At 36.8% G+C, this 13,228-nt stretch overlaps 1 protein-coding gene across 2 annotated transcripts in view; it reads left to right on the top strand.

Annotated features, from left to right (window-relative positions):
* The window catches only part of LOC131901277 (sulfotransferase 2A1-like), a 30,519-nt gene extending 23,585 nt beyond the window's left edge, over positions 1-6,934 (top strand). Inside the window, exons 5-6 of one of the 2 annotated variants that reach the window (XM_059252489.1) lie at positions 2,332-2,509; positions 6,822-6,934. In XM_059252489.1, the coding sequence (XP_059108472.1) occupies positions 2,332-2,509; positions 6,822-6,934 (291 nt within the window). The remainder of the gene's footprint in view (positions 1-2,331; positions 2,510-6,821) is intronic. The other variant, XM_059252490.1, reaches the window with a different exon arrangement.
* Positions 6,935-13,228: the final 6,294 nt, after the last annotated feature.

Here is a 13,228-nt window from a genome sequence, read left to right as displayed (position 1 = left end):
TTGGCTATTGGTCAGCTTTTTCATTAAACCCATCTGGGCATAATTTATACAGAGTACAGGAACATTCCACAGCACTTAGAAAATGGAGTGGACTATGAGTGGGGATAGAAAGGACACCAGGATGGAAGAAAGCAGTTTTCCACAGGAACTACATAGATAATCACCTGGAAATGAGGGCACGGAGTGAGGACAGGCCACAGCAAAATTTTGATATAAAGCTGTGAATGAAACTGAATGATTGACCTTGGGATAACAGAGGTAGAGGTGAGGATCTATAGTTAGCCTACTTGCTTTCCTGGTCAGAGTGACCTGTGGGATCTTATGGAGTGTCTTCTTTATCTGGAGGTGAGGGGAAAACAATGAGTAGGTAGAAGGAACTTTGGAGACTAAGACTTATGTTATACACATTATATTGGGGAATTTTGGGGAGAGACTATAGCAGGTGTTCTGCACAGAGATGAGGGTGAAACTAGGAGAATGGACTTGAGGAGGAAATGGAGAGATAAACCTCTGCATTGAGTCTATTATTTCCATGTCCAGTTTTGCCTGTGGGTTTTTGGGAAATGGTTGATTGACTTGAGGTGTGGGACCAATCAACAATTTATGGTAGGGGTATTTAGGAGGGTCTCTGAGATCCACTAGAGATGGAGGTGTCTGATGTAGGTGTTTTGATGCAGAACTGGGGATAACACTGGGGGATGGGACTCAAAGGAATGGAGAGTGAGCCAAAAATCTATAGGTGGCTTACTTTTCCCTGGCCAGAGTAATCTGTGGGTTCCCAAGGAGGGCCAGTTGAAGTAGGGGCTTGGGATAATCCTATGAGTTGGAAAAGTCAGGATAGGAGGAGAAGCTCTTTGGGATCCACTCTAGATGGGGCGAGATGCCACAGATATTCTGTGGCAGAACTTGGTATGAGACTTGGCAATTGGTATGTGAGGAACAGAGGAAAAGGAGAAAATATGTGGTCAGCCTACCTACTTCCCTGGCATGAGTCAGAAAAATAATCTTTGATGAAATTTATTAAGGATAATCAAAAAGAGAAAAACTGGATTTTTCCAAAATAATTTGATCTCTTGATTTTATCTTTTCCAGGGGTACAAATTTTCCATGTAAAAAGCAAAGCCATCCATCAGATACTTTGCTTTTGAGGAATATTTGAATTTTTCATTGTAAAATTCAATTTTTTCCCAGGAAACTTCATTACCCACCTCTGCTGCATGCTTATTCATTTTCCCATAATTCTCCTTTGCAACCATTCAATGCACTGTTTTCAATTATTGCCATGGTTGTTTACCTTTACATTAAATATTAACTGAATCTGTGATAAAATATGTAATAAAAGTTTAGAGCCAAAAATTCCTGTATGAACATATTTGTAGGGCTTGGATTCTAAGCAAAGTCTTCCTTATTCCAAAATTTTGCATTCTTATGAGTAACTCCTAGAAGTGAGCCAGTTGTGGTAGTGCACAGTTATAATCCCAGTGGGGGGTCTGAGGTAAAAAGGTTGTGAATTTGATGCCCATCTAAGTAACAGCATGAAATCATAATTCAAAACAAAATAACATATTGGCAGTAGCCCCAAGTAAAAATTATTGAGAACATTTTTATAAAAGTGTTTTAAATCTGTGTTATGCTCAGTTACCCATAGGAAAAAGTATCATTTGGCATAAACATGAACCCAGATCAAATTATTTGTGCATATTGCCTTCACTCACATTGACGCTTTCTATAAGTATGTCTACAAGTATCTTTAAACTTCTGAGGGCAGGTTGGGTATGGTGGTGCACAATTTTAATGCTAGCACTTAAGGGGAAAAGCCTCTTTGTGTTTGAGATCAGTCTGGTCTCCACAGCAATTTGCATCAGACCAGATAGGACTCCCTCCATAGCATACTGTCTCAAGACAAAAATCCCATTGTATTTAGTAGGTAGGTTGGCATATACCTGTGAATATAGCAATAGATAATTGACGTTAAGATGATCAAAAGTTTAAGGTCTTCATTCAATACAAAGTAAATTTGAGGACACTCTAAGTTATATGAGACCCATCTAATATTAACTCCCCCATAAAAAACCATAGCCTCTGTATTTTAGGGGCCAGAAATCAGTCACATTGCAAGCCGACTAAATATACAAATGTTGTGTGTGACTCTTGCCCTGTTTACAAGGCATGTTTCTTTCCTAAACCCCATTCAATATTTTCTCATTTCGTGGTACCATTTCATTCTTCATTTTTCTTTTTCCATCTTCCATCTGTAGTTACCTTCTCTGCATCTGTTTTCTCAGAGCTCTATAATTATTAACCTCATTTTTGTTTTGATTCTTCATTTAGAATACAAGGGGAACCATAGAGAAGATCTGTGACTTCCTAGGAAAGAAACTGGAGCCAGATGAGCTCGATCTGGTCCTCAAGTACAGCTCCTTCGAAGCTATGAAAGAAAACAGAATGTCTAATTTAAACCTCCACCCAGAAGCTGTGAATATTAATTGTTTGGTCCTCATGAGAAAAGGTGAAGAGACTCTTTAGTCCCAAAATATGTCAGAATATGTGGAGGGTTTTTTCTTCCAATGAGGCTCTAAGAAATTGTTGTGAATGTGTCAGCAGTCATTGCTCATCACTCATAGTTTCTCAGAGATCTTCCAGTGGAATCTTTCTGTGGTGATGACATGGATTTCAGAAACTCTGAAAAGATTGATTTTTTTTTTCTGGGAGATGATCTTGGGTTTGTAGAGGGTTGTGTCCAATATCCTCAATGGAAAATGAGAGACATGTTTTTGTGAGTCTTTGTTAGGCTCTCTGTATCATAGCCATAAACTCTAAAGAAAATGTTTAATGCAAAGAACCAAAGATATATATTGGGGGACAACCACAAAATACACATCCATTCACTGCTGGAAAAAGATGTCCAACAGGTCAAGATTGCTGACCCACTAGTGAATTATCCTCCAGTGTTAAAATATGATGGCATTTGCCAAGCTAAATTTGGATTGCTTCACGATCATAGTTACTGTCTTTTTTTCTGAATTGTCTCCATCGGAATGGGAATATCCATCTTCTCTATGTCTGTGCCACCTCTCTATGCTATGAGCAAATTGTGGGTATAGTTTCATAGCTGTGCAGTTGAGAAGTGACTGCCAGAATACACCACATCAAATTAGTGAATAATTGGTGAGATGGGACTCAGGGTTGAAGAAGGAATGAGTTAGATGTGAGGTATTTGGGGATGACTAAAGAACTTGGGAATAAATGCAGAAAGTGGAGAGTTATGCGTTTAATTTTCCTCCTCTAGTTATTTTTTTTTTTTTTTGGTTTTTCAAGACAGGGTTTCTCTGTATAGCTTTGCACTTTTCCGGGTTTCGGTCTGTAGACCAGGCTGGCCTCGAACTCACAAAGATCCGGCTGCCTCTGGCAAGTGCTGGGATTAAAGGCGTGCACCACTACCGCCTGGCTTCTTCCAATTATTTACATGCTTCAGCCTTAATCTTCAGTCAACCTCCAACCTACAGTGTTTGTGAGAATCAGGTCATGAGACTCTAAGAACATCAGGAATATACATAGAGATAAGTAAGTTAAAGTCATTAGTGTATTGCATCTAATTCAGTACTCCTGCTGTCCTCACAAGAGCAAATTATACTCAGATTTGGGCACACAAAAACGTCAACTTAAGGAAATGATCATCTATGCACTAAGGACCGAGGCCTATGGGAGGATCCACTGCCATTGACCTACAACCTCAGACTCCTGTGCTCCAGACTGTATGGAGATAGAGTTCTCTGTACAAGAACTGAAGACCTCAAATAAGAAAAGAAATAGCCTATTATTGGATTTCCTGTAATGAATAACAATTTGGCAGAGATAAAAGAGTATGTGTTCATAAATGGCTTCAATAAAATGCCAAAACCAAAAAGTGGCTTGTTTAATAGAGACAGGCTACTGAAACTAACAAAAGTTTTATCTGAGACACACTGGAGCAGATGAAATAGAATTTGGAACAAAATTGCATGAGGAAAACTGTTTTTCCAGCTATGTTTTTCCAGAATGAGACCACATTGGGATTTTAGTTTACTCTCTTCTAAAACATAATATTTTCATGTATTATATTTTTAGGAGAAAAATATATAGTAGTTATTTCTCAAAAAATGAATATGGCCCTAAAGTCATATGTAGTTTAATTATCATAGTGATCATATAAAACACCCATTTCTTTTGTATTTGAAGATAACTTTTATTCTGAGAAATTGTTTTCCTTGTATTAAACTCACTATAAGCCATGCATCCCACAGGAAACCAGGTCAATGAAGGGGGAGACAAACTTCATTATGCCCTTCACCCTGATTCATGACTCCAGTGCAGAAGTTGCTGAGATGCATATGGTGGGAAACAATTTGAAAAGAATAAGAAGAATGAGGAAAATGTTGATCTTCTTAATTCCTACATTAGATTGATTCCTTTTTTAATATGGAAAGTATTAACAGATCAAAGATTAATTATAAAATTTATTTCATCACTTACCATTAGATACCTAATCCTTAAATCATAATGCATGAAAAGTTATGTTAAATGTTATACTAGCTTTGAAAAAGAGGAACTCTCTCGACTTACTTTTGTTGTCCTTTAATTGCTTTTCTCAGGACACCCGAGAGATACATTTCCTTGCCTCTAGAGAGATACTCTGAAGAGCTACTATTTACCTAGGAGTCTCACTTATCTGGCTAGATGGTATTAATTTAGTTTAAAGCTCCAATGAAAAATTTTCCACAAACAATTTTGGTCATTATGATTCAATATTTAGATATTTCAGGAAATACAGACTAGAGAGATGTTCTGCGTAGTTGAGGTAACTTCAATAAAGACATTGTCACAATCAAGGCCCATGGGAGGAAATGTCTTCTGACATCTTCAAAGGTTTTGACCCTCAGTAGTTCACAGTAGATATTTACTAGACAGAGTACTTGAGCCAGTAATCATTTTCTCTGGTGTAACAAAGAAGATATTAAGAGACACAGAGGGAAGAAGACCTATGGAGAAGCCCACTATCTACAGGCCAAAAAAGCCAGGAAGGCTTTTTATGAGAATTGCAGCCTCTGAAACTAGGAAGAACTTCCTTTCCAACAAGAGTTAAGCCACTATGCGTTAGGGTTATACTGACCCTGAACACATCAGAGTTGGAGGAGGTTTTTAGAAAGAAGCACTAAAGAAAAATACTTGCATGAAAGGTACACAAGATTATGAGAATGTTGGACTGAGAACTTCATGTGTACACTCCACAAACATGATTCTCTCATCTGGACTGATTCATTCCATTTGGCAGACACATTGAATTTGCTGAGATTCTGGTAGCTCAGCATCCAGTCTGGCTTATGAGGATCAAGATTGCTGTGGGATACAATAACACAACTTGTTTCAATAATGGGTATAATAATGAAGCTGAAAGTAGCAATGGGCATTGACAGATTCCAGTATTAATAGATGACACTCTTACAGTCATCGCAAGTAATGATATATTATTTGAATATTGTGCATCAATAATTATTTTTCCTTTAATGTGTACAACTGGGCATTTAAAATTAAGTTATGTGATACAAAAGATTGTATTTTAGTAAGGAAAAAACATGACTTCTATTGTCAGTCTTTTGGCTTCAAATCTACATGCATCACTATAATACTGGTAAGATCTCAAGGACTAATTTATCTTCATCAGTAAAATGGCAACAAGGCCACTATCTTCCTTACTCATTTACTAATACTTTCAATAATTCCATACTGAGAATGTTTTGTATGTCTGACACACTTTGAAAATGAAGCCTTTGATAATTTAAGAAATATTTTACTTTTCAAACATATTACATGCATATTTCAAACATGTTTAAAAAAAGGAAATTCATCAAAGTGTCACAGCTATGAAATAAAATACAGCAAGGATGGGGCCTGTAGAATTCTACATGGAGAGAAGATAGGAAGAAATGGTCACCATTACACAAATAAGGAAACAAAAGAACAAGAAGTGACTACGTGGAACACATCAGCACTTCATGGTGAAGGAACACATAATACAATGTGAGAAGTTGGACTATTTGAGATCTCTAAGTCGAAACCTAAAGACCTCCTAGAATGTGGTTATGAGAACCAAGGTATGGTAAAAAAAAAATACTGGGGATAAAATCATCTTCACGCATCAGCAAACTCCATACTGACTGAAAACAGACATCCTGGGATGCTCTCAGCAGACAGTATCTGTGTCTCTTGTATCTGATGGAAATACCAAGATGACTGACATGTAGCTCACCATTGTGTGTATATCCAGCTCTACGGTATCTGAAACCTTCAACCTCTGCAGGCATGTGCATTCATATGCAGCTACAGACACATATTTAGAATTAATTTTAAAAGGTATTTTAAAAGTTGCTGGCATAGTTTGCAGAACATTTATAAGTAAACCATAAAAGAAAGAAAGAACAATTGAAGTGTGTTTGGATAATTGACATATGAAACTCTGTTGGGCTCGATAGCATGGTGGAAGCATATCTAGTGAGAAGGAGAAATAATATGGACATTAAATATATAGATCCAGTGTCCATGTTGTTAGATTGTGGAGTTGATATATTGGTATAAGAGATGGTTGACATTACTTATTGAGAGGTACAAGTCTGTTTGCATATTTTTCAAAGCATAAGAATCATTCTCCACAGAGTAACTGTTAGTTCTACTTTACTTACTGTGTGGTCCTACATAAGCAGATGATAATATCATGTGAATAAAGGAATGAGAGCAGATTTACAATCACCATTAACCCATCTCTGTGTCTGCTTCACATTTTCCAGGTGTGGCTGGGGACTGGAAGAATCACTTTACAGTAGCTCAAGCTGAAACCTTTGATAAAGTATTCCAGGAGAAAATGGCTGGTTTTCCTCCAGGGCTGTTTCCATGGAAATAAATTCTTAAAACTTTAAAATCTTACATGGACATTGGTGTTTATTTCCCTGTCCTTGTACAGGGACTGAGTGGATATGGTCATAGAATACATCCTATTATTGAATTGTGTAGGCTTTTTTCTAAAATGTATTAGTAGTAACTATAGCAGTACTATTAGTGGTCATAGTAGTGGTGTAGTGGTGGTTGTTTTATGTGAGTCTGTGTGTGTGTGTGCGTTTGTGTGTGTGCATCACGCACATGGGTGTGCACATACATTTCTGTGTGTAGTAACTTTAGGGATAAGAAGAATGCATTGTTTCCCATGGAGCTGCCATTATGTATGCTGTAACCTCCTTTCTTTGTGTCCTAGGAACTAGATTCATTTCTTCTATGAGGGTAGTACAGTGCTCTTAACCTCTCAATCATCTTTCCAGCCCTGATTCTTGTAGTCTTGAGTCATCAAATATTTGTTCCTATTATGACTGTTTTACTCTACATTGCCAGTTAAGTCCAATTTGCTTCACAGAATTCCAGCTTAAAATAACCCTTGTAATATCTGAAATATAAAACACACTACAGAAATTTGTAGATAATTTTTAGTCTGTGACATTCGGGCAATATAAATAAATCGTATTTATAGAGACATTCAAACCTAATTTAAGTAGTCTATGGTAGATCTTTATAAACTTTCATTTCTGCTCACAATTGTGTATTTGCATTTCAGCTTTTTTCTTCTTTTTTGGTAATTTTTACTGGGTGTATACAATAATGGGTTTCATTAGGAAACTTTGGTTCATACATGCACATCATTGTCATTTTCTCAGTATTGCTCCTCTACTGACAAGTTCCATACATTCACTCATGTTAGTACTTTCTCCTCCCACACAGCACTTCTCTGCTTGTGTGTCATATAGACACACTTATATTTAAATATGGATGTTCAGAATAAAGAAATAATGCAATATTGTCTTTCCTTTTTATGACTACAGGGGAGGTATTTCTGGTAGGTAAGGTGGAGAATATACCCAGAGGCATCTAGAAGAGTCCAGAGCAAGGAGAAAAAGTAGTAGACAGAACATGGCCAGCAGAATAGGCCAGGCTACTAAGTGGGGAGCAAGAAAGCAGGACCAAAACTGAAGGAGCTGAGAGAAAGTGGCCAAGAAAACCAAAAGAGCCAAGGGGGTTGTGGTCAATTTGGAAGGATTATATACAAATCAGAAGCTGGGGAATAAAAGTCTGTGATCTGGAAAAGTTTAGGATAGGGACTGGGGTGAGACGAGCAGAGAGGAGACAGGATACTGGATACTAGTGTGAACTCTGTAACAGGTATTTTCTGTGAGAGAATGGAGGCAAACATGTACTTTGGTATGCTAATAGGCACCAATTTAGCCATTTGTCCTGAGTTTCTCTTGGCCCTGACACACCAGACTTTTTGTTGATGATAAAGGACTATGTAATCTGTTCGGTAATGATAGTGTCATGACCTGGGAAGTTTGCAGTTCTAATCAAGGTTGGGAGGAAGGAGAGAAGTTAATGCTTGGAGACATATGTTTTGATTGCTTCCCACGTTCTGAGGGAAACCCTCGGGCAAGCAAAGTGCTGCGAGCTTTAGAGTGTCTGAAAATTCTGGTTAAAGTCAGAGGCTCAGGCTAGTCTGGAATTCCTTCAGAAACATCAAGTTTACATGGTTTATAGCAAGTGTAGAGGTAGCTAATTTTAAAATGGAGCAATTTATGGTTTTTTAAATAATTAGAAATCTGATGGGACAGCTACAGACTAGAGAAAGAAGATAAAGTTAAAGAGCATAGTGGAAAAACTTTTTCTTGGGTTTACACTTGAAACTTCCAGAACTATAGGTAGTTGGGGTGTGGAAGTAGTCTGAAGACTAAGGGTAGCAGAGAAAGTTAGCTAGATGGAGAGATAGATAGTTAGATAGATAGATCCCAAATTTAGGAATTGACAGTGGGTAAGTAGAGAAGCTTAAGCTGGTGAGATTGACAGGAGTACTTATCTAAAACAGGAGTTGTGACAGATGGATCCAAGACATAAATCCTTGAAACTTCATTAATCAATTAAGAAACTTAATATCTTAAATTTACACATGGAGATGAAAATTTTGGATATATTAGCATTGCTACTGCTTATAATCTGTACTGAAATTTTCACTGTTGAAAAAACAGTTAACAGATGTGTAACACAAATTGCTAAATGGTCTTATTAATAAAAAAAATCCCAGTGCCAAATATTGATGTAAAAGTTGAAAGATCAGAGAAACAGAACAAGCCAGACAAGTTCTTACCTCTGCAAAATCCTCAGCCTCAAGACAGAGACTTCTTGTTTACTTGGGATTGTATACCCTTTTCTGCCCTGACATCTTACTTCCTGGGAATAAAGGCTTGTAGGCTTCCCAAGCGAAGACATGAGATCTCAAGAGTTGGGATTAAAGTTGTGTTCCACCACATCTGACTCTGTTCCCAGTGTGACTTTGAACTCACAGAGACTCAGAGAGATCTCTGTCTCCTGAGTGATAGGTTTAAATTAAATAGCACTTCACAGGTGTCTTTAAAACATTTATAGTACACTCATCCCTTGGAGTCATATCAAAACCCATGGTTGTGGGTTAAAACCATGAACATTTTTCCTCTGTCCAGAGGATAGATATATAAAGTTTAGAACAAGATGTTTTCAGCACAATGTGAAGCATTTTTTAAGTCTATCCCTAGGGAAAAAAACAAAGGAATTTCAAATTTCTGGGCTTGTGATTATGATAATAGTAGTATTTTACCATGGCTAGATTAATAGCTTATCAGAACTCCATTGATTAATGTTAAAACTCTGAACCTTCAAATTTTTAGTATAACAATAACATGGAAAAAAGAAAAGAAATATGAAACATTTTCCATTTTTCCACGCCCTTTGCACTTCTTAAATCATTTCATTAGACCTCAAAACTTAAGCATTCACATCCTCTGACCTTTACAACTTACTTTTACATACTTGAAATTACTTCCTTAGACCCTATGTCTTAGTTACAGTTTTTATAGCTGTTAAGAGACGACATGGCCACAGTAACTCTTTTAAAAGAACACATTTGCACTTTCAGAGGTTTAGTCCATTATCTTCATGGCAGGAAACATACAAGTGTGCAGGCAGATATGGCGCTGGAAATGGAGCTGAGAGTTCTTCTTCTTGATCTGCAGGCAACAGGAAATGAGCATAATCCCACACTGGGCATAGTTTAAGCATATAAGACCTCAAAGCCTACACCCACAATGAAACATCTCATCCTACAAGACTACACCTACTCCAATAAGGCCACAATTCCTAATAGTGCCACTCTATATAGGACAGGCATTCGGTCACAAGAGTCTATGGGTGCTGTACCTATTCAAACCACCATATTCCACTCCCTTGCACCTATATGCTTGTAGCTATAACATAATACAAAATACAGTTAGTCTAATTACAAAAGTTCCCAGTCTATGACAGCTTCCACAATGTTTAAAGTTCCAAAGTTCAAAGTCTCTTTTGAGATTCATGCAAACTCTTGGTTGTAATCTCATTTAAATTATAATCAGAGAAAAGGTTCCAATATCATTAGGCCCATGAAAGAGTAAGAAAGAGACAGAGAAGGTAAGTCTGGTGCTGTGGCAAGGAAACTCAAGGAAGGTTTCAAGTACATATGAGAACTGAGAAATCAAGGGACAGAGAAAGTTAAGTGACCTGTTGACAAGAACTTCAATCCAGGGCTTCCTCAGTTTGGTTGAGAAACTTGTCAGAGAAAAATGTCCCAAATTACATAGGATGTATCCCTTTGCATGTGATAGGATCACTATATAGTGAAATAAACTTTCTGGTATACCAGTGTGGCTTTTGTAGTGGTCCAAGAGAGACAATTCAGGCATCTCTAGGCTGACACTGACCAAGTAGATGAAAGATAAGGGATGAAAAAATGAAGAGGAAAAAACATCTACAGAGGTAGACTGGGAGGTACTTCTAGGGAAAGGGAAGTTTCAAATAGAGAAAGAAGGCTGTGTCTTAGTAGAGAGATTACCAAATGGTGGGTGACCACGGAGGTTACCAGGCTTCAGGAGCCAGAAATACCCAGCGATGGTTGATGGGTGCACAGAAAGGCACAGAAAGGTGCAGGAGTTAGAGAAACAGAGAGGACCCATACTGATTAGGCAAGGAAAAACACTTACCATAGATAGAAGGAAGAAGCAGCTGAAGAGGCAGACTCTAGGATTTGGAATTGAATACTGTGTGTAGGGAAAGCCTTCAGAAACAAATGATCCATACTTGCCTTAAGAGAGTCAAATCAACAGTTTTATTCAGTAATGGGAGAATGAGCCCCTTGTATGTGGCTCTTAATTGTTTCTACTGGATTTCAGGCACAAGACACATAAAATGAGAATATGACCTTACTAAGGTATAGTAGAGGGGAAGGGTTTTATTGTAGAGATGAGGGAGAATAAAGCCAGGCTCGATAATCTGGAAGAGTCTACAACACATAGAGAAAATGGTAGACTGAATATAGACTGAAATATAGGCTGGATCATGAAAGGAGAGGGAGCAGGGATAGTAACCTCCCCCAAAATAAAAAATGAAAATATTTTTTAAAAAGAGAGGAAAGTTGAATATTGTTCTTTACTGAAAAAGAGATCAGAAAAGGGAAAGTTCTCCCATGTTCATGGATCTGTATGATAAACATAGTAAAAATGATCATCTTACCAAATGCAAGCTACAGATTCAACATTATTCCCATCAAAGTTCCAACACAATTGTTAACAGAACTTGAAAGACAATACTCAATTTCATATGGAAAAACAAAGATGCGTAATAGCTAAAACAATCCTGTACAATAACAGGACATGCAGAGGTATCACCAACTCTGATTTCAAGCTCTACTACAGAGATGTAGTAGTAAAAACTATATGGTAATTTGAAAAAAAAAACAGAAAGGTGGATCAGTGTAACTGAACCAAAGATGAAGGCATAAATCCATAAAACTATGAACACCTGATCTTCAACAAAGAAACAAAAATTATACAATGTAAAAAGAAAGCAAATGATAGTGGTCTAGCCAGATATCAGCTTTTAAAAGAATGCAAATCAATCCATATTTATCACTTTGCACAGAACTCAAGTCTTAGTACATATAAGACTACAACATGAGTCCAGATACACTGAATCTGATAGAAGAAAATGGGGAATAGCCTTGAATGACACAGGAGACAACTTCTTAAACAGAACACTGATAGCACAGTCACTGAGACCAACAATTAATAAATGGGACCTCATGAAACTGAAAATCTTTTATAAAGCAAAGGACACCATCAATAGGGACAACATTGCAGCCCAAAGACTGGAAAAATATTTTTAACAACTCTGCATCTGACATAGGGTTAATATTCAAAACACATGAACTCAAAAACCTAGACACCAACAAACTAAATAATCCAATTTAAAAATGGAGTACAGTTTAAATAGAGAATTCTCAACAGAGGAAACCAAAATTGCTAAGAAACACTTAAAGAAATGTTCAACATCCTTAGCCAACAGGGGAATGCAAATGAAAATGACTCTGCAATTCTTTCTTAACCTGTCAGCACAAAAGCTCAAGTAACAGCTGTAACTGGAGTATTTTTGTGTTTACTTGTCTCTTGTAGTTGTTTAGGCCCAATTAAACACATCCAGACTTACATTATTTATAAAATGTATGGCCTAATGGCTCAGGCTTTTAGTTAGTTGTTTTTATATCTTAAATTAACCCATTTTTTATTAATTTATAAGTTATGTGGCTGGTGGCTTACTGGTATCTTAACATTTTTTTATGGTGGCTGGCAGCATTTTTTTTTGTTTTAGTCTTTTACTGTTAGAATTTTTTTTTGTCTCGCCAAAATTTTTTGTTTGGGAACTGGCTAATTAGTATTTTATTTATTAAACAATCAGAGCAACACATTTATAGCATAGAGAATATTTTACAGCATTTTTTAAAAAGGGAGGTTTTAACTTTTACATAGTAAAACTATATATAATAAAATAGTTATCAAGTAAGAATTATAGTTATAATATCTAGTCTATTTGTATTTGGCAAAATTAAAGAAAATATTTTATCTAAGGCTTAATATCTAGCTTATCTTTTATCATAACTAAGGAAAATTTTAAGTTTCTGGTCTTTAACTATATCAAAGACCTTAGAAGGATATAATATTACCTGAGAAACAGGTGAAGGACATAAGTAACTTTGGGAGTCTTGTGAGAGTAGACAAAAGCAATTGGCAGCCTGGACAGTCATCCAAAGTTCCTTTGTAAA

The sequence above is a fragment of the Peromyscus eremicus genome, unplaced genomic scaffold, assembly GCF_949786415.1.
Source record: "Peromyscus eremicus unplaced genomic scaffold, PerEre_H2_v1 PerEre#2#unplaced_67, whole genome shotgun sequence".
Lineage (NCBI taxonomy): Eukaryota > Metazoa > Chordata > Mammalia > Rodentia > Cricetidae > Peromyscus > Peromyscus eremicus.
The sequence above is the reverse complement of the archived record's forward strand: the minus strand, read 5'-3'. Positions and strand labels throughout refer to the sequence as shown.